Source organism: Blennius ocellaris (assembly GCF_963422515.1).
Source record: "Blennius ocellaris genome assembly, chromosome: 16".
NCBI lineage: Eukaryota > Metazoa > Chordata > Actinopteri > Blenniiformes > Blenniidae > Blennius > Blennius ocellaris.
This window is the reverse complement of record NC_137665.1, coordinates 20,613,083-20,635,786: the sequence shown is the minus strand read 5'-3', so window position 1 is coordinate 20,635,786 and position 22,704 is coordinate 20,613,083. Positions and strand designations below refer to the sequence as shown.

The window sequence follows — 22,704 nt, the reverse complement described above, 5'->3', positions numbered from 1 at the left end:
TCTGTGACGACTGAATTTCCCCTTGTGGGATTAATAGTCTGATCTAATCTAATCTAATCTGGAAAATAGTTTAACACACTTAATCATTTGGAGAAGTAACTTGTAACTGTAATCCTTTTTCACCCGACACACTGTGAAAAATAATAATTTTAATCAATCAATGCATTATTGGTTCCTCTAATATGGAGGTTTTTCAATCTAAAAGTAAATAAAGTGGTTAAATAAAAAATAACCCTTTTAAATAACTTATCAAGACTCACCTGTGCAACTACATTTTGCTGATTATAGAATGTGACTATGTGTCGTGTCTTTGAGTATCTTGAAAAAGTGCTTTACAAATAAAACACTATAATTATTAAAACTTAAAATATCTGACTATTCCTGGAAAGCGACATTCATGTATTTGTTCTTCTTCCTCATTAAAACATCTGCCACCAGAGATGGTTTCATTAAAACTCAAGTGACTCTGCTGTGGTTGGACAAGAACAACAACCCCACCTAGCGGCAGCAGCACGGCACTGCATTTGTTTATGTATTCAGAGTGAATAGAGCCTGAAGAGTGGGCCGAAAGCAGCCCCGCTTCATAAAACGAGTCATTAATAAACTTAACGGCATCTTCTCTGGCTTGTTTTACGTCAATTAAAGGAGATATTGATTAATGAGCCTTTAACAATCAATTAAAAAAAAAAAACACACGGTGAATTTTAAGTGTAGAAAAAGCGTGTTGACGTCTACAAACATTTCACTGAGAAGGAAATAAAGACGACCGCATGTCAGGTTTTTCCAGTTTCTTAGTTTTATTGACCTGTGACACAATACAAGGATTGATGACACCTTTCATTAGAAATAAATAGCTTGAAGAAAGATCTTCCACGGAAATGGTTAGTAGATCTACCAGGAGACGAGTTCAGGCCCACGTCTCTCTTCACATCAATACAAGACTCATCAAAAAATATCATATAAACATCAGGTTTTAGTGGCAAAAAACTAATCTGAGTTTCTACTCTGGACCTAAAGCACTCTGTGATTTCATTAAGGCATCAGATATTTGTTCTGTACACGAGTGAGACGACTTTTCCTGCTTCACCCTGTTGAAAACCGACAGTAACGTACGGCGTCCTCGCGGGGACGCCTTTAATCGGACGGCCTGGAATCGGAGCCATCTTTGGGGTGACGCCTTTGTTGTGGAGAGAAAAGGCCCAGATCGCACACTAGAGTTCAGTCCAAGTGCTTTGTTGCCGAGTTTCCCTCGCGGGAGCAGAAACCGGCACGCCGCTGTGGTTTTCTTTTTCCGTCATATCAGATAAGACCTTCTTTGTTCCTTCTCTTGTTCAAACCCCGAAGCCAGACGTCCGCAAAGCAGGAGAAACCAAAATAAAGCGTCACGGATCTGCGGCCTCAGCCACACACAACCTCTCCGGTGACGGTTTCCAAAGTGCCACGAAACCCAGAGGTTCTACGAGCGGCGCTGCTTTCTGCCGTCAAACAGTCACGACTGCACCGATTCTGATGATGCAAGAATAAACCGTCGCTGGTTTGCGCCGTCCGTTCAGGGAAAGTGAAGGCGCTGAACATGGGTCAGAACTCTCGCGGTATTCCTACGAATGTTTGGAGAAAAATCCCCATAAAGGAAGAGAAAGGGTTGCGTTACGGGCAGAAAGAACCAGGTTCTAGTTCTGGTCCAGGGCCAGGTTTAACACCAGTTCTTTGTCTTTCCACCTCCAAAGCCGCGGCCTACCATGGGCTAGGGTTAGCTCGGGTGCTGAGGTGGCCCCACATCATCGCTGGGCCAGGCTGGGGGCGGAGTTTTCGCTAAATCTACAGCGAATTTCGCCAAAGCGAGAAGGACGTTATGAACTACAACAATAGAGTGACGAGTGGACGGAACGTTTTCTGGCTCTTTGGTCTGAATCCGCGGTTCAGGCCGGACGAGACGGAGCGCGTTTGGGGCGTATGCGGTGGCGTACGACATTTTAGGAGCGACGCCATGACGCGGTTCTCACTCGGGTCCGTTGACGGTGGGAAAAACAACTGGCTCTTTGGCGGTGCGCAGCAATTGGCGCCGACCCTGAACGAGCACCTGGTTGTTTTTGGTGGAAAAGCCACAATAGAGAGCATGAAGTACTTGCTAGCATTTTATGTTAGCATTACGGTGTCGCGTGGATAACTACGTCTCATCATCTTGAGGTTCTATTGGGTTATTTGAGCGGATGTAATCACAGTTGCTGCTACGACTCCCCTGAACATCAGGCACATCCCGATACCGCGGATTCTACCAACGATCCGATCTTTTGTCTGACGGCAGAAAGTGGCGCTGCTTGTTGGAAGCCTCAGCTCGCCGCCCGGAGGCTGGCCGTGAATCGTAGCGCCTCGGAGGTTTACCGCGTGAGCAGCCACGACTCCGCGTTGAGTCGGCGGCACCGAAGAGCAAGAGGATCGTCCACACGGAGTCGGTACGTAGCTTATGTTGCACAAACGTCGAGAGAACGTCACGATCTTTGGCGAAACTTGGGGTCAGATTATCGGCTGGTAACAAACCACCAACATAACTTAGTAGAAATTCAATCGAAGCATCGGAACGTGACGGTTTCCATGTGATTTGAGGGATTTTCACACAGCGATCCTCTGGGTTTACGACTTCTGTCAAACAGTCGGTGGAGCTGCTGAGAATCTCTTTCGATTTGCTGCGTCAGCGTTTTCACCTGAAAGCAGAATTATTTTCACTCCTTATGATTGCAAAAAAACCACCCCCAAAAAAACAGAACCATTGTCGACCTCCCAAAGTGTCAGTCCAATACGCTACGTTTAAAATAATTGGTTAGAGCTCTCCTCCTCCAACTGTAACAAAGATCCTGGAAAGTTTCTGTCGGAATGCAGACGAGTGGAGGAAGTTATGAAAACTGTCTGTTACCAGTTCAATCAGTGGATGATTTAGTTTTCTCCTCTGTGCTTGATGAACAAACTGTTCAGTTTGTGTTGTTAAACTTCATGAATGGAAGAGTTTTGTTGGTGGAGTCAGCTGACGGGAGCGAGCCCCGCCCCCTGACCTCAGATCTGCTTCTGGTGGATGTTTGAGTGAATTACAATCTCTCTCTCTCTCTGTTCAGCACCGGGTGGAGACACCAGCCTCCTGCTGTTAACAAGTTCATACAAGTTATAAAAAAACATGTTGACGGTAGGAAAACGACGTCCGACCCCCCCCACATAAGTAAAAATATACATCTTCAGACAAAGCTGAACAATTGGAGGTAGCTAATTTCTGAAACAGCAAAAGAAAAACACTACAGGACTCGACGCTATGAAGAGTTTCAAACCGTCTACTGGAGTAGAATCAACAGTCCGTCAGTGAAGGGAGCTAGCGCTATGCTAACGCTCACCTAGCGCTCTGCTAACGCTCACCCAGCGCTCTGCTAACGCTCACCTAGCACTCTCAGCACTATGCTAATGCTCACCTCGTGCTCCGCTAACACGCTTACCCAGCGCTATGCTAACGCTCACCTTCGTGCTCTGCTAACATGCTCTCCCAGCGCTATGCTAACATGATCACCTAGCGCTCTGCTAACGCTCACCCTCGCGCTCTGCTAACATGCTCTCCCAGCGCTATGCTAACATGATCACCCATGCGCTCTGCTAACCTCTCGGAACTTCTTCATTCATTCCTCAAGTCTGCGAAGTTGGACGATGACGACGCAGATCGTCCCACCAAAATAAAAGCAGATCAGGTTGAAACGCCCGTGGAGCTTCGATTCAAGCCGGTTTGTGTTTTGAAGGGTTAAAACGTTCCGCTCAGTGTCACAGAGTAAATAAATAGTTATGAAATTTTTGGTCCGTCGTCGTTCCTCATGCAGGTAAAACGTGAACGAGATGTGGAGGAAAGTTCCCGCCGCCGGGTTTCTCTGGTCCGGCGCCGTCCGGAGACACGTCAGTAGTTGCGGAGGCTGAAGAAGCCGACGCTGGTGGGCGACTCCTTCACGGTGACCGTCACCAGGTTGGCGGTGACGTCGGTGACGAACACGTGTTCGATCAGGCTGCGGGTCGGCTTCCAGTCCTGGTTCTGGACCGCCAGCGGGTGGCCGGCGTAGGACGAGTCCTGGTCCGAGTCGGAGCTGCTCTCGTCCTCACCAGTGCTCATGTCGTTCATCTTGGCCTTCTTTCCGTCTTTGGACGCGGTTCTGTCCTGCTGGTTCTGGACCTCGGTGGAGGTCTTGTCCAGTCGCCCGGGGACTTTGGCGGTCTGGATCTTGTTGGCGTCCTGGGCCCGGTCCGCGGCGGTCTGGGGTTTCCTGACCGGCAGCCTCTGGGGGGTCGCCGGACTCTTTGCGGCGCTGCACTCCTGGTTCTGCGAGACGGTCTTCTTTGCCGGGGTGCTGGAGTTCCTGGTGACGGAGGCACTTGGAGTCAGTTTGTTCTGCAGGTTGAGGGGCTGAAGACCCGGACCCTGGCCGGGGGGCGGGACTTTAGACGGTACGGGCACCACGGGCTTGGCGTTGGCAACCCGCTGGACCGTTGCCACCAGGGCCTGGGGTTTCTTCTGTCCACCGGGGGCGCTCAGCGTGTGCTGGGTGGTTCCCTGAACCGGGTGTTTGGACGTGTTGAGGTTCAGCGCCGCCACGCCTTTCGATTTGCTCGCCGCCGCCTTCAGGTCCAAGCTGGCACCGCCGCAGACGTTTCTGCCCTGGCTGGCCTTGCCCAGCGGCAGGGAGGCGGTCTGAAGCGGCGACCGGCCGGAGCCCGCGATGGCGTTCCTCACGGCGCCACCCGCGGCCGGCGGGCTCCTGCTGGGTGCCCCCGCCACCTCCCTGGCCGAGCCGCGGTGGAACCCCATGAAGGTGAAGCTGGCGGGGTGGACGGGCTTCTTGATGGACCCGGGGGGATCCGGGTCTTTGGAGGCCCTCAGGGTTTTGCGAGCGCCCTTGCTGGGCGGGAAGTCCTTGGCGTCGGGCGGCGGCGGCGGCGGCTTGCGGCTCCGCTTCCTGGGCGGCTCCTGTTTGGCCACGACGATCTGCGCCTTCTTCTGGGGGACGGGGTGCAGCTCCCGCGTCCTGACGCCCGGGCCGGCCGCCGCCGCCGCGTGGGCGTCGTCCTCCCCGTCCTCCTCTTCCTCCTCAGACGACGACGAGGAGGAGCACGAGGACGAGGAGTCGGAGGACGACGACGACGAGCCGGACGAAGAGCTGCTGGACTTGGTGACTTCAGGGACGTTTTCCTGAAACGTAGAGGAGGAAGTCGTCAGTGAAGAGACAAGCCGGTCCTGGATGAAGGCCGCCGTGCCGCGCCGCGCCGCTCTGGACTCACCGGGACTTTCCGCGGTCGTCCTCTTGGTCGTTTTCCTTTCTTGCGCATCAGGAGCTCCTTCTCCTGCTCTCTGGAACGGAACAACGATCAGACCCTCCATCTTTTACCAATCGCCGCAACTTAGGAGAGAAAAACTAAGCGTCTTGCCCAAGAGTGGGCGGAGCCTGTTTCGTGTTTTATGCTCATGAAGACTGGATTATATAGATACTATTATATTATTTCCAGACCAACGTGGTTCTTTACGCTCTCGGACTGCAGCGCACCCTGGTGGTGAGTCGGTCACAGATGGAAAAAAAAAAAAAAAAAGAAGCTTTAAAAATGTCAGGAAAAGTAAAACTGCTTAGAAAAGAGAGACAAACATTTGTTGTTCCTTCCTGTGGCCATAAGACTCCAGAACTCCTCTCGTTGTTAATTCGCAGTGTTTTTAGTCACGTCTTGTACATATTAATATTTAAAATTCCTCATATAATTGATATCCCGTCTTATTTGATATTTAACTTCCTATTTATTCTGTGTTGAACAATTCAAGGAATTTCCATCTGGGAATAATAGTATTTCTATTCCATTTTCTAAAATTGTCTGAAAAGTCCTGGAAAAATAAGAAACCACTAAAATCAGGAAAAAAAAAAAAAACATCATCAGAATAGAATCAGCTGAAAATGTAACATTTTTAAAATCTAAAATTGTAATTTAAATCTGAAATATGACAATATATTTTCTAAACTATAAACTAAAAATAAAAAATAACTTTCAAAACCTCAGTAAAAACCCATTTTATTCCATATTAGTGCTCCTGGTAGGTTTGTCATGTTAAGGTGACATAAAGAACCATTTTTAGAGGCTTTTTTTTGTTCTTTAGTCAAAGTATTTCAATCATTAACTCATAATGTTATTTTCTCATTTTACAAAATATTGAATTAGTGAAAAAAAAAAAAAGGAAGAACCCTAAATGATGTTAAAACTTTCACTTCTTCTCGCCGTTTCTCTGGTTTTTCTCCACTTCACTGGCTCGTGGTGGCAAAAACACAACTTTGTACTAGAAGCTCCTCCACCTTTCGCGGCGGAGACGTGAGAACTCACTTCTTGTTGAACGCCGCCAGCAGCCTCGGGTCCAGGATGTTTTCCTGCGGCTCCCAGCTGTTGTGTCTGAAATGAATTGGGGTGAAAGGCTCAGAACAGCCGTCGCCATTCACGGCGGCGGCGGCGGGGAGAAGGAGCCGTTGATCCGGGAAACACAGGACGCTGTTTGTTGAGAGCCGAGTGGAAACAACCTGCAGGTCACCTGACACGGATCTGCTGCAGGCCGCCGACGCGTCCGTCCACCTCACCGACACGCTTTCAGTCACAGATGTTGACGATTTGAAATCTATAAATACTTCTAGTGGAGAAACGCGCTGCCTGAGGTTTGGTAACGGGGGGGGCGAAAAACTTTTTCGAACGCTTCTGCACAATGACATCATTACAGGATTAAACACTATGGGAGAATTGTCAGATTCAAATATGAAGAAAATGATTTTTTTTTTAAAAACAACAACTCACTTTTATACATTTAATCCAAAGAAATGACAGATTTACACACTAACGTCATAAATCCTTTGACTTCTACACACGTGATGACGTCTAAATCAGTATTATAAATTATGGATTCTTCTCCTTTAAATTAAATTCCAAATATTTAAAACATTTATTGCATCGTTTTAGTCCTAATAATTAAAATAACAAATTAAACATCAAGAAATGTAAACCTGATCTAATAAACTTGTTTCAAGGGAGACGCTAAATATCTATAAATCTATACATTTGATTCTATACCTGACATTATGTTGACTTTTAAATGATTACAAATTGTTTTAAGATTCACCTATTTAATTCTTTATCTTCCCTGAAAATGATGTTAGAATCCGTATATTTGACAATAACATCTAGGAATAAATGAAGCAATTCAGAAAATATACCTTTCTGATTTTGGACACTTGAAACTTGAGATGATGTCCAGAATCCATAAAGTGTTTGTTTACATCCACGTAAACGTAAACATCGATCTCAAGAACATGAGTTTGCATAAACTTCATGTTTTCAGACTTTTTTTTTTTTTTACATTTTCCTAGTTTATAACTGCTTATAATCTGTCAGATGACGGATTAAAAGGCCTTCCTGTGTTTTTCTCTGGTTTCATCTGAGAGAGAATAAAAAAAAAAAAAAATAAATAAAAGTTTATGAAAACATGTTTAGATTTTTTTCTTTAAGGGGTCAAAGTGAGACGTGACGACCTGTTGGTGGTGAAAAGCCTATTCTGATCACACACACACACACACACACACACACACACACACACACACACACACACACACACACACACACACACACACACACAAAGGGGGCTGGCAGTGAGCGCTGATGGTGGATTATTCAACAGAAAGTGACAGAGATGAAGGCTCTGGAGGAGATTCTACATTCGCACTTAATAATCTTGTCAAAACAACACAAATATATAAGTTTTAGGTTAAAAAAAAACCAAAACAAAACAACAACAACCAGGTATGTAATAAACGAGTAATAAACCAGCAGGGTAGAACCGGTGCTAACTGGGTCCACACACACACACAAAACAAAAACATGGTTTAATGGAGGAAAAAAACAAAAACGCGTGTGCGGGTTTAAAGCGCGAGGATAAACTTAGTGAATAAAAGTGAAGTGTGAGAGTTTAGTCGGGCGGCGGGAGGCGAGCCGCCGAGGCTCCACGTTGTTGTTGTTGTTTTCATTGTTCGGACTTACTTGGACGACCATCCCCTCCACTTCACCAGGAACTCCAGGTTTCCCTGAGAAAAAGAGGGACCCCCCCCCGCCCCCCGGTGGGAGTGAGGGGGGGGGGGGAGAGATGGGGGGTCAGCACGGGGCCCAGCGTCCACACGGGCTCTCGGGACACGTTCCGCGCCGCGTCCCGGGGCTTTTTTGGGGTTTTTTTTTCGCTCACCTTCCGGAGCCGCTTGTTGAGGATACACTCGGCGTCAAAGACCTGCTCTCCCACCGCGCTCAGCTCCTCCATGGCTGCCTTCGCCCCGGGCCGAGCCGCTATATGGGGGGGCCGCGCGGCCAATCAGGGCGCAGCTCGCGCGCCGGAAGTCGCGGGAGACTTCAGAGTAAAAGGTCTCCCGCAGACCTACCGTTTCGAAGGCGGTAAGAACGGGACGAAATTTCGGCAGTGACGTCAGCAAGCGGCCGAAAAACAAGACAAAACAAAACAAAACAAAGCTTCCGTACTCGCAGACAGGGTTGGGTACACGTACATGTAATGGCGTTACGTAATTAGGATACGGAAAACATGTAACTGTAATCCATTTCATTACAGGTATATAACAACTGGGATTACTGAGCGAGACTTCAGAGTAAAGGTCTCCTGCAGACGACCGTTTCGAAGGCGGTAAGAACGAGACGAAATTTCGGCCGTGACGTCAGCAAGCTGCCGAAAAACAAGACAAAACAAAACAAAACAAAACAAAACAAAACAAAACAAAACAAAACAAAACAAAACAAAACAAAACAAAACAAAACAAAACAAAACAAAACAAAACAAAACAAAAAAACCCAACCAAAAACAAGGCTTTTTCGGCAGGACTGTTCACACGCTGATAAGAAGCGGCCGTACTCGCAGGCAGGGTTGGGTCATAACGGATTACATGTAACGGCGTTACGTAATTAGGATACGGAAAACATGTAACTGTAATCCGTTACAGTACATAAAAAATGTGTGATTTCATTACAGATATATAAAAACTGGGATTACTGAGCGAGACTTCAGAGTAAAGGTCTCCTGCCGACTCCCTTTTCGAAGGTGTAGGAATGAGACGAAATTTCGGCAGTGACGTCAGCAAGCTGCCGAAAAACAAAACAAAACAAAACAAAACAAAACAAAACAAAATAGGCTTTTTCGGCAGGACTGTTCACGCGCTGATAAAAAGCGGCCGTACTCGCAGGCAGGGTTGGGTAGTAACGGATTACATGTAACGGCGTTACGTAATTAGTATACGGAAAACATGTAACTGTAATCTGTTACAGTACATAAAAAATGTGTGATTTCATTACAGGTATATTGGATAAAAACTGGGATTACTGAGCGGGATTACAATAGAAAATCAGATAATAAACTACAACTTCAGTGTCACATGATCCGTCCACTGGCATGGCGACACTTCCTGACGCTTTCAGGCTGGCCGGCACTGAGGCGTTGCCATGGATACTGCAGCCAGCTGTTCTCGTCACTGTTTTAAAGTGGGAGGAGCCTCTTCACCTCTCTGTACAATGCTAATGACGCCTCCCAGCAGTGAAAGTGTTCGTGAACGTCCAGGAAGTCGACGTCTCACCTGACCTCTGTCAACTAGTTCTATTAGCTCATAACCTGTCAGTAACCTGCCAATACCAGTACTGGTGCTGACGGTAGGAAGACATTCTCAATACGTTTAGAGGAGCTCATGTTTTAGGGATTAATTGGGGTGACATACACGTGACATAACTTTTTTTTTAAAAGTCTGCTCATTGACTGAGTAGCAGGTTGTTCAGTTATTATCAATCAGTGATTCATGCTGCCAGATACAGTCTCTCAACTGTATCAAACATTTATATTGAATCCGGAAAAAAAACGACATTAAAACCAATGAGGAAATGGGACGAGAGAGAGAGAGAGAGATAGAAGTAATCCAAAAGTAACTAAAAGCACTCTGGCACATTACTTTTTCATTTTGGTACTTAGAGTAAGTTACTGATTAAATTTTTTTTGACAAGTCACTCGGAATTATAGTACAGTTTTCAAGTAACCTTCCCAACCCTGCTGGCAGGTCACGCCCCCTCGCAACAGGCCACGCCCCATCGGGTAGGCAACGCCCCTCACAGTAGGCCACACCCCCTCACAGCAGCCACTCGGATCCTCCCGCTCACAGCTTTCGTAGCTCTACGCCGGTAATGCGTAACTTAGTTTGTGGTGAACTGGAGAGGACGGTCGTCCAACTGAGTAAACGTTTCTCTCAAATGGCCAATTCTCTTTCCCTAGAACTTCATCTAAAATGTGTTATTATTTCCAAACCAGTAATCAGATTAGTTACTTGTCCAAGTCACTCTGTGATACTATTGTCTATTGAGGAAGATGAGTTTTTCTGTCTGTAAAGACACTTTGTTATTGAACTGGAGCAAAATGATGCAATAGTACACTGCCCTCCTCCTGGGGTTACGTGGGCACGAGCCATAAATACTTTATATAAAACAGTGAACATTATGTGAACATAAAATGATCAAATCATTACAGTTCAGCTCAGTTGGCTGAGAGATTGTCTTTCAATCAGATGGTTGCATGTTTGATTCCTCATCTCCGGCTGTCTACACGTCCTTGAGCAAGACACTGAACCCCAAACTTCTCCAAATGTATGGATAAAGCACGTGGAATGGCAAACACATCTATTCAAGAATTCCCTCAGAGAACAATAAAGTATTTAATTCTATTCTATTCTCATGGAGACGACGAATTCAAAGCTGAATTTCTTTGGACAATATAAACATCATCTGATTTTAATAGATTTAATTTGACCTCAAATAAAGCCTAAAATATCAACATTTGTACTGAAATGTCATTAGTATTCAAAAAGAAAAACGTTGAAAGAAAAGACTGACATGCTTTTGGCTTGAAAGTCTCAACCGGAAACGTGACGTGCCGCTGTGTAACTTGACACCTTCTGAAAGGAGAGGCGGGTAAAGAAAAACGCGCCTGTTGAATTGACCCTCTCAGCCACCGTAGACCAAGAAAAGGGGTTTGTTGAAAAATAAAATCAATAAAAAGCATTGATCAGTTTTATTTAACATCTTCGATGGATTTTTATAAAAATTCACTGAGTTTTAACTGTCACCTCATTACATTGTACTTCAATTTTTATTAATATAAACCATAAAGTGAATGAAAACAGAAGAATATTTACAAAGTACTGATAATGCGATTAAGTGTGCTTTGAATGTGAAATACAATTTAAATACATTTCATTCGTTAAATAATGTAATGATGTCTTAACTATTCATTACATGTTTTAACTAGTCATAGATACATATCAGAGCTTTGAGTCTTTTTCCTTCATTTCATTGCAGCATTTTTTTTGTTTCATTCAAATTTTCAACATTGCAAATGAGTAAAGAGTGCACACAGCTTTGCTTCCGGTAGATTGTGTGATCGAAAATCCCTCAAATGAAAATGAAGCCGTTTCCCCCGCGAAAAAGAAGAAATAAAAAGGTTTAAAATGCAGAGATCAAAGAGCAGTCTGGCCAAGCTTCTCCTCTGGTTGTTTCAAACTCCCTGATCTGGAACGGAAAGGAGGCGAGTGAGGTTTTGATGGATGGATTTTGAAATAAACAAATAATACACGTGAATGCATGTGGCAGGATTTCGATCAATATCGGCCAACGGGGCCGCGATTTCACGCCGAGTCGAAATGAGACGGACCTGTTCTTGGTGCGTCGGTTCTTCAGGACCTGCTGAGTCGTTACGGCAATAAAGACGATAACCAGGAATCCCGCCACGGCAGTCACTCCGGTGAAGACGTTGGAATAAATAGGATCCTTCCCTTCACCTGCGGCCACAGAAGCACACAATTAACCCTTTGACTGTTTTACAAAATGAGAACAGATAAACACAAACACACATACTTTATACATGATCAGAGCCTCCGTGGGGCCCGAAGCCAAATGAGATTCTTGGTCCCTCTATTTCTGCCAATAACATTGATTGGTGATATATAACATTCACTGCGGCTCTGGCAGTGTTGTTCACATCTTCCTATCGTCTGACACGTCTTTACTGACGGCTTGTTATTAGTTGTCAATAGTTACAAATGGAAATGTACAAAAACAAACAGAATTGAATTCAAATTCTTCAGCTCAGCTTCTTCTAGACGTTCCAAGGTGGAGATATAAACAGTGAGGTGTCGCTCTCTTGCTGTCGCTGCTCCCGGACTGTGGAACAAACATTCGCACTGTCGTGTTCTCCATCACCTTACCAGGGAAAATGTTATTTCACTGCTTCTCCACTGGGTGTCAGTGTGAGTTATCAGCTGAGTGGAATCACCCAGTTCAGAGATAGGAAGTAAGAGGGTCTGCCATAATGTTGGAATGAATACTGTTGACTAAAGATTGGAACAGTCAATCCATGCTCTCCTGCTTCTTCATTACACCATCCACCATAACATGCACCACCACTGATCTCCGCCTTTTTAAATCAAAGCTGAAAACCTATTTTTTTTAGCTTGGCTTTTAACTGTCTAGGGCAGAGTGTTTATTCTGTCTGCTCTATTATGAATCTCTGGAAGCTTCACCAACCTGCAGCACCGTCACTCCTCCACCAGTCACACCTGTGTTTTATTTACTGTTTTTATGTATTATTCTTGTATTTGTTTCTTAATGTATTGTTTTTATAGCTTTGTTGTAAAGCACTTTGGGTTCCACTGGGTTATTGTAAAGGGCTATACAAATAACATTTGATCGATTGAATGATCGATCAAATGTCAAGCAAATACTTCAATAATGTTAATGGACAGAGTTACCAGAAACAAGGGAACAAAAATGGTTTAAAAACAAATACAAAGTTGAAAAACTCGGTTTTAAAACAAAGTAAATGTGAGTAACTGTGTTAAAAGTTTTGTAAAAAAAAATACATCTAAATAAACGACCTTAATCCACATAATTGACAATCACATTGTCCGTCCTCAATAATCCAGCCTCTCTGAGTTTCCTGGCTTTTCTGGAGGAAAAGTCATTCACGAGGAACCTGATGGCCAAACGTTGTTGCTGATCCTCGTCACTGCTCCTCCACTCAGTCTGTCTTGTCCCAGGGAAGAGCTCAAGCAGGTTTTACTCATTTGAGTTTGGAAAAGCTCGGCTCTGCTGCTGCTCCAGTCACAGGGGGGAAGGTTTGGGAACAACTCACAGATCTCAGTGTGAGAGAGGGAAGTGAGCAGTTCTAGGAGGCTCCTCTGTGCTTCAGGGGGTTCTGGAAGGTTCTCCGTCTCTGCAGCCAGTGTTCTCCGTCAATATCAGACGGTTCTCCATGAGAAGTTTACTGGTGCGTCATAATATATTATATAAATTAGTGCTGTCACTAATAGCGCGTTAATTTAGATCATTGATTTGAGACGTTTAATTTGTAAAAAAAAAAAAGAAATGTAATGTCATAACAGAGTTCAGAGTCTCTGGGCTGCACCGTGGCTGCAGAGCGGAACAATACTGCAGTGGAAGAATATTAGGGTAGAAAGTTTCACTTTAAAAGTGACCTGACGACTGAATGAGAAAGTAAAAGTCAATAGCTTTACTTTGAAATGCCGATTTTTCTTTCCGACCACAGTAGTAATACTGCAGCAAAAACAGCAGGTTGCCATGTTGGCTGACCAGGAGCCCCCAGACTGCTAAAGCTGGAGGAAAGACTTGCAAGTAAAGTATTATTATCTTCTTTCTCTCTTTCCCTGGCTCTCCTGTATTCCTCAGATTACTGTAGATTATTGACACTTTGTTCATGTAATAATTTTACAACTTTGTTCCTAGAAATACTCAAATTCTCAAAGTGGTTTGACCTGCAGTCTAACAAGACCCTGACTTATGTTAGATGTTTATTAATTAATTAATTAATTAATGTTTTTATTAGTTTGCTGTTCTTGGAGAGAAACAGTTTCACTAAAAGCTAAAAGGATGTTAGAAAAATAGTATTTTAATTTAAATATAGTCTGTGTGTGTTGAGTTGATATTAAGTCTGTGGTTTTCCTTGAATAAATATCATCACAAGCTTCAGTCTTATATATATATATATATATATATGTACAATTTCCTGTATTATATGTATATATTAGACCGGCTCTGTACATTATCAAATACTAAAATGACTCATAACTGGGTTTGATATTAAATCAAGAGGTTTCTGCTAAAGTTTTAACTGTTGTGTTGATTCATACACTTAATATGAAGAATTGTTGTGACAAAGTCTTAAACTAAAACGCTTAATTTGTCTGCAACAGAACATTTCTCTCAATAAGGCCTTTAAAGTTTAAATTAAAGTTACTATTTTGAATGGTGTTTATCTTTATGCTAACTTTATTTTCCATTATTTAATTATGTTTAAATTCAAAAAGATCCTATAATTCTATGTATAATAAATTTGATATAATACATAACAAATAAATGAAATATTTCTCTATATAATATAAATTAATGATGTTTAAATTAACAAAGATGAAAATGTGGAAGGATAATGAGAGAATGAGTTAACAAACAAAAGGAATGATTAAAAACCATTTAATAGATTCAAACTTTAACCTTGTACTCTGAAGGGATTTGTTTTGTATATTTCCCGTCACCATAATTTCTCCACCATTTGATTTTCCCACAATCCAGCTTTGAACCAGATTGTAATTCATTAACTTCCTGGAGGACTTTACATGATCTAAAACTAATTAAATCTCATCAACACAGCCAGGAAATGCTGATTGAAACTGTAATACAACATCAAACAAAACCTTGTTTCAAAAGAACTATTTTCTTGAACTTTCTTCCAAATATCTAAAGCATGAAAACTGAAATCAGCTCTGAAGCGTTTGGTTCAGACTCACTGTGTTGAAATGGAGAGATTCTGCAATATCATCTTTTCGTGTCGTCTGTCATTAGACAAAGATGCAGCGTCTTCAGGGAAGGAAACTGTTCCTCAATTCAAATTTAGCAGAACATTTTTTCCCCTTTTTCAATTTTTGTACTTTGATTGATTGAACCACCAGAGACACTTCCACTGATGATTCCCATCAAATCACAGCAAAGTGAAATCCCAGTGATTTCTCCAGATACGTGTAATAAATGGAATTAACGTGGATTGAGGCTCTTCAGATGGTTTGGCTTTATTAGAACGTTTGTTTCTTGATTCTGCAGCCGCTACAAACGTCGATGCTGCGGCTTCTGATGTGCCGATTCTGTAACGTTTGATCTGGAGCAGGATTTACACCTGATGACTTTCCTCATGCAACCGCAGCTTTAAAGGGCTCGTGTTGCATAACATCTACTTCCTCAAGGTTCTCCAGCAGTTCTACTCGTCTCCACACCTGGACCGACGCCCCAGAAGAAGAAAGAGTGTCCTCTCTCTCTCCTGGCTTGTTCCAGGTTTTAAAAAGTGTGTTGCTCCAAGCAGCCAATCAGAAATCAAACCCTATATAGAGTCATCCGGGGTTTTAGCCAATCACAATCAAGGTAGGCTCCTCCCCCTTTGACTCCTCCCACAATCAGGCAGCTCTGCTCTGGCACATGGCGCCACGAGAGGAAGTACTTCCTCCTCTTCCCATAGATGGTCATGTGTGGGCGGAGCCAGTCCAGCTCACACAGACACAGCAGATTCTGAATGCAGCTCCTATGAATCCTATGACGATGGATAGAAAGACTCCTTTTAAAGGAGATGAAAGGCCTCAGAGGAGATGTCTGTCTGTCTGTCAATCTATCAATCTATTGATGTATAGATATAGATAATTAGATAAATGTATATGCATATATACACGTGGAAATACAGGGGGGGAAGTATGTGGGGGAGTGTTCAGTCCACACGGCCGCCCTCCTCTGAGGGCGCCACCGGACCAGGCCAGAGTCACGGATGGCGGCTGAACCGTCGCCGGTACCAGAGCAGGTGTTGGTAAAACTCACCCTGCGCGGCGGCGGCGGCGATGGAGACGGCGTTCGTGGTCACCAGCATGTGCTTGGTGGCGCTCAGGTCGCCGTCGTTGACTTCGGGCTGGATGCCCAGGATGTGGCACATCAGCGGGTAGATGTTGACGGTCTCGAAGGGCGCCACCTCCAGGTCCCTGCGGAACATCGGCCCCACGGCCCGGAAGAAGGCCTTCATGTCCATGTCCTGGTTGTCGAAGCCGTGCTCGCCCTTGTTGAACTGCACGGGGAAATACTGCAGGACAGCTTGAGTCAGAGCTGGACTTCCACAGAGAGAGAGAGAGCATTGCTCCAGACCAACCAGCAGGGGGCGACATTGGACAAGAGAAAAGAGCCTACCTCCACTCTGCAGATTGTGACTCTTTCTCTTTGTGACTCTTTTAAATCAACCTGAGTGTCTCAGTAAAAATGTCATTATTCTCCTGAAAAGCCTGATCACTCCTGATGATTTACCTCCACGTTGTGGTGAATACAAGAAAAACCAAAACAAACAAACCCTCTGAACACTCCCGTGTAGGTTCCGTAGTTATTATAGGTGTTATGTAACATTCATGACACGCTTATCCTTCCCTCACATCGAGCGCAAAGGAGCTTTAAGCTACGAGAGGCGAGAACAAAGAGCGAGATAAGCCCGAGCCAGGCGCGACCTATAGACTTCAGATAACTCATTTCTTCAGCGGATTCAGAAGAATGAACATTTCCCTCATTTTCACCCTTTTAAGGACGTTTTTTTTCTTTTTTCTCTTTCTTCTTTCCGCTGGTTGAAGTGAAGCCGTGATTCGGTGGTTCTCCTCGGCGCCGACTGACACTTCCATTCTGCGAAGTTGCAGCACGGCGAAGTGACTGAGACTCGAGTGCGGCGCCAAATGAAAATGCTAATTTAGAATTTCGAGGCATGAATAGCTTCACCAAGCACTGGAGAGCGCCGCATGTCATCAGCCCGGGCCCGGATTATCCCAAGGACGTGCAAAATGCACTTGATTAAAATTGTAATGTGCTCAGATTAGAATTTAACTCCTTGTTTCTGCTTGACGAGGGGTTCTTCTTCTTTTTTTTCTTCTTCAAATTTTCAACAAGCTGTAATTAAATTATTTCCCTAATCACGGCGTGTGGTAATTTCTCGAAGGATCCCGACAGCACGAACAGATCGTTAATCTTATTATCTGTCTTCATGTAAAGTACCTGTCATTTCATTTCCTTATGACCACTTAAGAAGGCCATAACCACGCAGACTGCCGGCGTGTTGTTATTAAGTGATGGATAGCGTTACAGCGGGAGATGTAAATGTTTGCTAGTTTTAAAAACTCTTCTCGGGAACTTGGCACAAGCGTCAACTTTTTTTGATCCCTGCCGAGGGCCGAGAGCCGCCGTCATCGACGGTCTCAAACTTTCCCGCTCGTTGCAAAAGCACGAATCGGCGGAAACGCTAACATTTGCCGCGCGGTGATTGGTTCTCGGGGAGGCGGCGGGCGCGGCGGTCCGTCAACGTACCCCGTTGATGACGTATCCGGTGTCGGACAGCAGGACGATGGGCAGGATGCGGTCGTGGTGGGTGAAGTGGAGGCGCTCGGGCAGCTCCTCCTTCTTGTAGACGTGGAGGTGAGGGTGGGCGCCCTTCAGGGCGTTGTAGACCTTCTCCAGCCGGCCCGGCTTCGGCAGCAGCATGCCGCAGGGCCCGTAGTCCACCAGGTGGAAGTCCAGGTCCTTGAAGGAGAAGCCCGGGATCTTGGTCAGGGTGATTTCCTCCACCAGGCCGTTCCGGTATATGGTGGTCATGCCGTGGTCGGACGTGATGATGATGTTCAGGCGGTCGGTGAGCTCGTGGTCGCGGGCCGACTGGCGGATGTAGCCCACCGTCCGGTCCACCTGCTCCACCATCTTCTTGCGCTCGGGGGAGTTCGGCCCGAAGCGGTGCCCGGTTCCGTCCGGCTCGCCAAAGTACATGGACACGAAGTCCAGGTCCTGGTCCGCGAACCAGCCCATCACCTTGTCGGTGTTCTCCCTCCACGCCGTCTCATTCTTGTAGTTGTAGAACATCGGCTCCACTTCGCGCACCATAGCAACCTGTCCCTGGTAACTGACGCCGGTGCCGGGAAAGTGAAGAGAGCCAGCCTTCAGGCCCTGCAAGGGAGGAGAATTACCATAAAGATGACACGCTCTTGATATACTCTCGGTGTGTTCAGCGTGTAAATACAGGAAAACCAAATCAGTGGGTGCAGGATTCTGATTTATTCCTCTCAACCTACAGCTGAGCCTTTTAGCTCCGCGTACGGCGGCTGTCATCTGCATGCGGTTAACATCTACGCCTGCGAAATAATTTGCGGCGATCCACCTTGAAACGGTTCAGCGGGGGCTTCGGGGGCCGTTTTGTCAAGAGAAGCGCTTTCTATTGCCACCAGCCACCGAACAGCCTCTCGCGGTGATAAGATGTAAATTGCGTTTTGCTCCGACCTGCCGCTGTGCCGTGATCCAGATGGGCAGCGTGCCGTTGTCCCACCACTCCTCCACAAACAGGGTCTGGTAGTACGGCTTCTTCATCAGGCTGGTGGTGTTGAACCACATGTTGTGGATCACGCCGTGGTTCTCGATGTAGCGCCCTGCCGGAGAGAGCCACCGTCAGTCTCGCTCATCACAGCGCGACACGCTCACACTAGTGAGCTCTATCAACTTAACGGCCCGAGCGGCGCCGCGCTTCCGGACAAGGCCTTACGACCAACTTCGGAGATTAGAGGAATTTAATTTCAAGGGAGTTAAATTTCTTTTAGCCGGCGCTGATGAGTCGAGAGTCAAAGTAAGAAAAAGAACAGAGGATTCTTCCCTCAGTCATCCACACATAATCATCTTACTCAGCTGTAAAAGCCGTCGGACCCTGAGACATTCAATTACAACTAATTCCCTTTTCCCTCCTGGGGAAGTAAACTCCAGGCGGTTTCCTATTCCGCCATGATATGACAGACGCACCGATACCACTTCTTTTAAGGACGAGTACGAAGCTTTAGCTACTTGCCGAAGTCACGTACTGATATGTGTACTTGTTAAATTACTTAAAGCATCATTTTGACTCCATATGCAAACAATGTGCAAAGGCTATCAATCAAGTTTAGCATGTAGCATCTAGCATTGCTGGTGTGTGAGCCATCAAACTCTTTAGCATGTAGCATCTAGCATTGCTGGTGTGTGAGCCATCAAACTCTTTAGCATGTAGCATCAAGCATGTAGCTTTACTGGTGTATGAGCCATGACACTCTTTAGCATGTAGCAGGTAGCCTTGCTGGTGTGTGAGCCATGAAACTCTTTAGCATGTAGCATGTAGCATCTAGCATTGCTGGTGTGTGAGCCATGACACTCTTTAGCATGTAGCATGTAGCCTTGCTGGTGCGTGAGCCATGATACTCTTTAGCATGTAGCATGTAGCATTGCTGGTGCGTGAGCCATGATACTCTTTAGCATGTAGCATCTAGCATTGCTGGTGTGTGAGCTATGATACTCTTTAGCATGTAGCATGTAGCACGCATCACAGCTCGGATGCTGAGCAGTTAAATTACTGAGCAACATCAGGTTTACTCTGCTGGTGATGAAGTTGCTGGTGATGTATGAACTATCTTTCTCCTTCTCCTTCTCTTGATATGTTGTCAGAGCATAATTTACAGTCCACCTTAAATAGATTAAGTTCAACTTAATTTATGTTGCACCAAACACAACATGCTCACTTCAAAGCACTTTCACTGAGAAAACCCCACAATTTTATTTTGTGTTTCCTTTATTATTATTAATATTAATATTGTGATATATTGTGATATTCTCTACATTTTTGTTGTAGTATTAACATTTTTCTTTCTTTATTTTATTCTTCTCGCCTATAAAAACTGTTGTTTCGGTGCAGAACATGGCCTCAAAGCAGTTACATAGTCAGTGTGTACCTGTTGTGTTTGATAGATAGAGGACATGGTTTGTCTCGATCAGGCTGTTGAAAGTAAAAACTCCTTATTAAAGAGGAAGAAACTTTTACTGTCGTTATTAATATTAAGGACAAACAAGTGGAAAATCACTCGTGCTGTTTTGCGTCCTTGTGAGCGGTCAGGTAATCCTGTCCGGGTCGTAGCGGGGAAGTGTTCTGCGGGGTTCTGCAGGGTTCTGCAGTGCGGTGGAGGACACGGCCCGGCGTTACCTGTGAGCAGGGTGAAGTGCGTGGGGCTGGTGAGCGTGAGGTACGGAGGCGTGACGTACAGGGCCTTCACCCCGTCCCCGGCCATCCTGTCCAGGTTCGGCGTGTCCACGTCGCGGTCGTAGTCCCACCGGAAGCCGTCGAAGGAGATCAGCAGCACCTTCTGCCCGGTCCTCTGCGGCGCCGGCGCCGCCAGGATGGACGAGGCCCAGAGGAGGCAGAGGCTCGCCGTGCACAGCATGGCCAGGACGTGGTGGCTGACGCGTTCCCTCGGCAGAGCGGCCGCCTTTCCCGACCCGTAGCGTGCGGGCAAAGTTTTCAGCGGCTCTCTAATCGGGTGCTTTATCCGGGGCTTTATCTGCTGTTTCCTGCACGCCGCCCGACGCCGTTTATGGGCGTTTTTTATGGCGGGGAGTTGTGCTCACAGTGAATTTCCCCCCTTGTTTTGCTCTTGAGGACCGGCAGTAAAGCAGATTAATCTCTCCGGGCTCGCCGGCTGTTTGTTTCCCCCCCCCTTAACTCGCTTGTTGATGCTGTCTTTCTGTTTGTCTGCTCGCCCGTCTGTGTGTCGCACTTTCCTGTGAATCACCCACGACGGCGGGACGACACTTTGATGGCTTTCACCTTGAGTCGGGACGGCGCGTGATTGATCTGACAGCGGGAAAATGAAGAGGAGAATGAGAGCGTATATCTGGTCGTCAGCCGGCGGTGGTCTCTCGGGATGAAAAGACCCTAATAGACATATTCATTTTAATAACCCTAATGTGTGTATTAGCCAAAGGGTATTGTTAGAAGATCTTTGAAATTGATTTTGTCTTTTTTTTTTTTCCCCTTCCAAAGTGGCCGTGAGGATGGACAAACTATTAAAAATGAGCCGCAGCCTCTGCAGTGTTTCTGCTCAGATCCCAATCGCCCAGATATTATACACCCCGGCATTGTGATACCGCTCTTATCAACGTCCATCAAACGGCGAGGAGCGCTAACTCTTCAAATTTGTTCTTTATTGCGCGTGTCCTTGGCAGAGGTTCAAGGGAACGGTCTAATCTTGGTGGAGATAAGGGATAACATTCATCAGCTTTCATTTACCTCATTCATATTCATCAGCCTCGTGGCGTCGAGTCCGCGGCGCCGGCCGGGCCGGCCCGGCGCCGTCAGCAGGACGTGGAGGAGAGCTGCGGTGCTGCTGAGACCCGGGAGGAAGTCTCACATCTCGGCTTGGAGAACTTCATCAAACACGCACACTCTGAACCGCCAAACTTTATCTGACCCTCTCAGTCCTGCACAGGAAGTCCACGGGGACTCCGTCTTTTCTCGAAGAAGAAAAGTGAGAGGTTTTTTTTTTCTTCTTGTTTATGTGTGTGTGTGTGTGTATGTGTGTGTGTGTGTGTGTGTGTGTGTGTTGCCTTCGGCACTCCCTGCTGCCCATACACAACCACTACAGTAGCTACGCCTTCCCTCCCATGACAATACAAAAAAAACCCCAAAAAATAAAACCCAAACAACTTCCCGGGTTTGAGGCCGAGGAAGCAGATGTATAAGTGAAGAATGTGGAGTTTCTCTTCTTCGGGCTCGGCGCTTTCAGGTCCTGCCGCTCCGAGCTTTGTTTACCGACTGTCATCTCCTTACAACAAAATCGCCTCCAGATAGCATGACAGTTAAACCGCAGGTTCCCGAATCGGTCGCTACGACGGCAAGAAACCCCGTGAACTCTCAGGCCTTCCCGGTGAACTCCAGTCCACTTCCACTTCAAGCGTTTATTTTCGGTGGGACTCTGGAGCAGAAATAAAGAAACTCCCAGACTCTCTTCTGGTGGCTTTTCATGTTCCAGGGCTTTTGGAGGCGGAGGAGGACGCGCCCCGCACCACCCCCCCCCCCCCCCCACCACCACCTCACTTTCTACTAAAACATGAAAACAGGCTTGGTGACGTCACACAACTTCACCTCCAGACGCTCATGTGAAAATATTCGAAAAAAAAAACATTTCTTTCTCCCTATACATGGATTTGTTCGTATTTATATATGATATATTTATGTATTTATACTAAGATGTTAATTTCTACTTATATTTAAACCACTATTTAAAGGCCAAGGCTGTGTCATTAATGTTTTGTTTTTTTTCCAGATGTGTTACAATCTACACAATATTATTGATTAATTGTGAAAACATTTTGAAAACACAGAGCAACATGCTGGTTATATAGGACAAGAATGTGGTGTAGTTTACTGAAAACACCTATATTTTTTAGGGTTTAAAAAAAATAAAATCTGCCTTGACAGCAATTAGATGTGATTTTAATGTGATTGTGAATAAAAGCTGCCATGAATCCACTTGAATATTGATCCAGAGGAACCTCGGGTCATGTAGGAACGGCCAGGACAGGATCATGGTGCAGTTTGCCGAAAACTATTTGATGAGAAATCTTTAGTAAATATCCTGCCTGGAGAGTAATTTAACATATTGTGTGATTTACGTGTGTCAATGTGAAAAAAGGTTGATGTTATTGATGATCACGTCAATTTGGGCCACAAAC

At 45.6% G+C, this 22,704-nt stretch overlaps 2 protein-coding genes across 3 annotated transcripts; both read right to left on the bottom strand.

Moving 5' to 3' along the window:
• Positions 1-773: 773 nt before the first annotated feature.
• Positions 774-8,347, bottom strand: cbx2 (chromobox homolog 2 (Drosophila Pc class)). Of its 2 annotated transcripts, XR_013936984.1 has the most exons (6): positions 8,270-8,341; positions 8,071-8,114; positions 6,376-6,441; positions 5,296-5,365; positions 3,422-5,206; positions 774-3,388 (listed from the first exon to the last, which is right to left on the bottom strand). XR_013936984.1 is itself a non-coding variant. In XM_080512104.1 (5 exons), exons 1-5 carry the CDS (start codon positions 8,339-8,341, stop codon positions 3,923-3,925), a joined length of 1,536 nt encoding a protein of 511 aa, XP_080368230.1. In that variant the 5' UTR covers positions 8,342-8,347; the 3' UTR covers positions 774-3,922. The 2 variants fall into 2 exon arrangements, 1 of the variants encoding a protein (XP_080368230.1); XM_080512104.1 differs by having other exon boundaries at positions 774-5,206; positions 8,270-8,347.
• A 1,876-nt stretch (positions 8,348-10,223) lies between these two features.
• LOC308141061 (ectonucleotide pyrophosphatase/phosphodiesterase family member 7-like) lies at positions 10,224-20,414 on the bottom strand (the record flags this gene model as incomplete). The annotated part of the gene is made up of 6 exons (XM_080511064.1): positions 10,224-10,275; positions 11,771-11,897; positions 15,988-16,243; positions 17,500-18,129; positions 18,460-18,605; positions 20,177-20,414. 6 exons carry the CDS (start codon positions 20,412-20,414, stop codon positions 10,224-10,226), a joined length of 1,449 nt encoding a protein of 482 aa, XP_080367190.1.
• Between the last annotated feature and the right edge of the window lie 2,290 nt (positions 20,415-22,704).

Excerpts from the sequence above, each read along its gene's own strand:
- cbx2 (XM_080512104.1), bottom strand. The coding sequence starts at position 8,341 with ATGGAGGAGCTGAGCGCGGTGGGAGAGCAGGTCTTTGACGCCGAGTGT. Across the intron at positions 6,442-8,070 it reads TGGAGGGGATGGTCGTCCAA|ACACAACAGCTGGGAGCCGC; the intron begins GTAAGTCCGAAC and ends AATTCATTTCAG. Across the intron at positions 5,366-6,375 it reads CTGGCGGCGTTCAACAAGAA|AGAGCAGGAGAAGGAGCTCC; the intron begins GTGAGTTCTCAC and ends GTTCCGTTCCAG.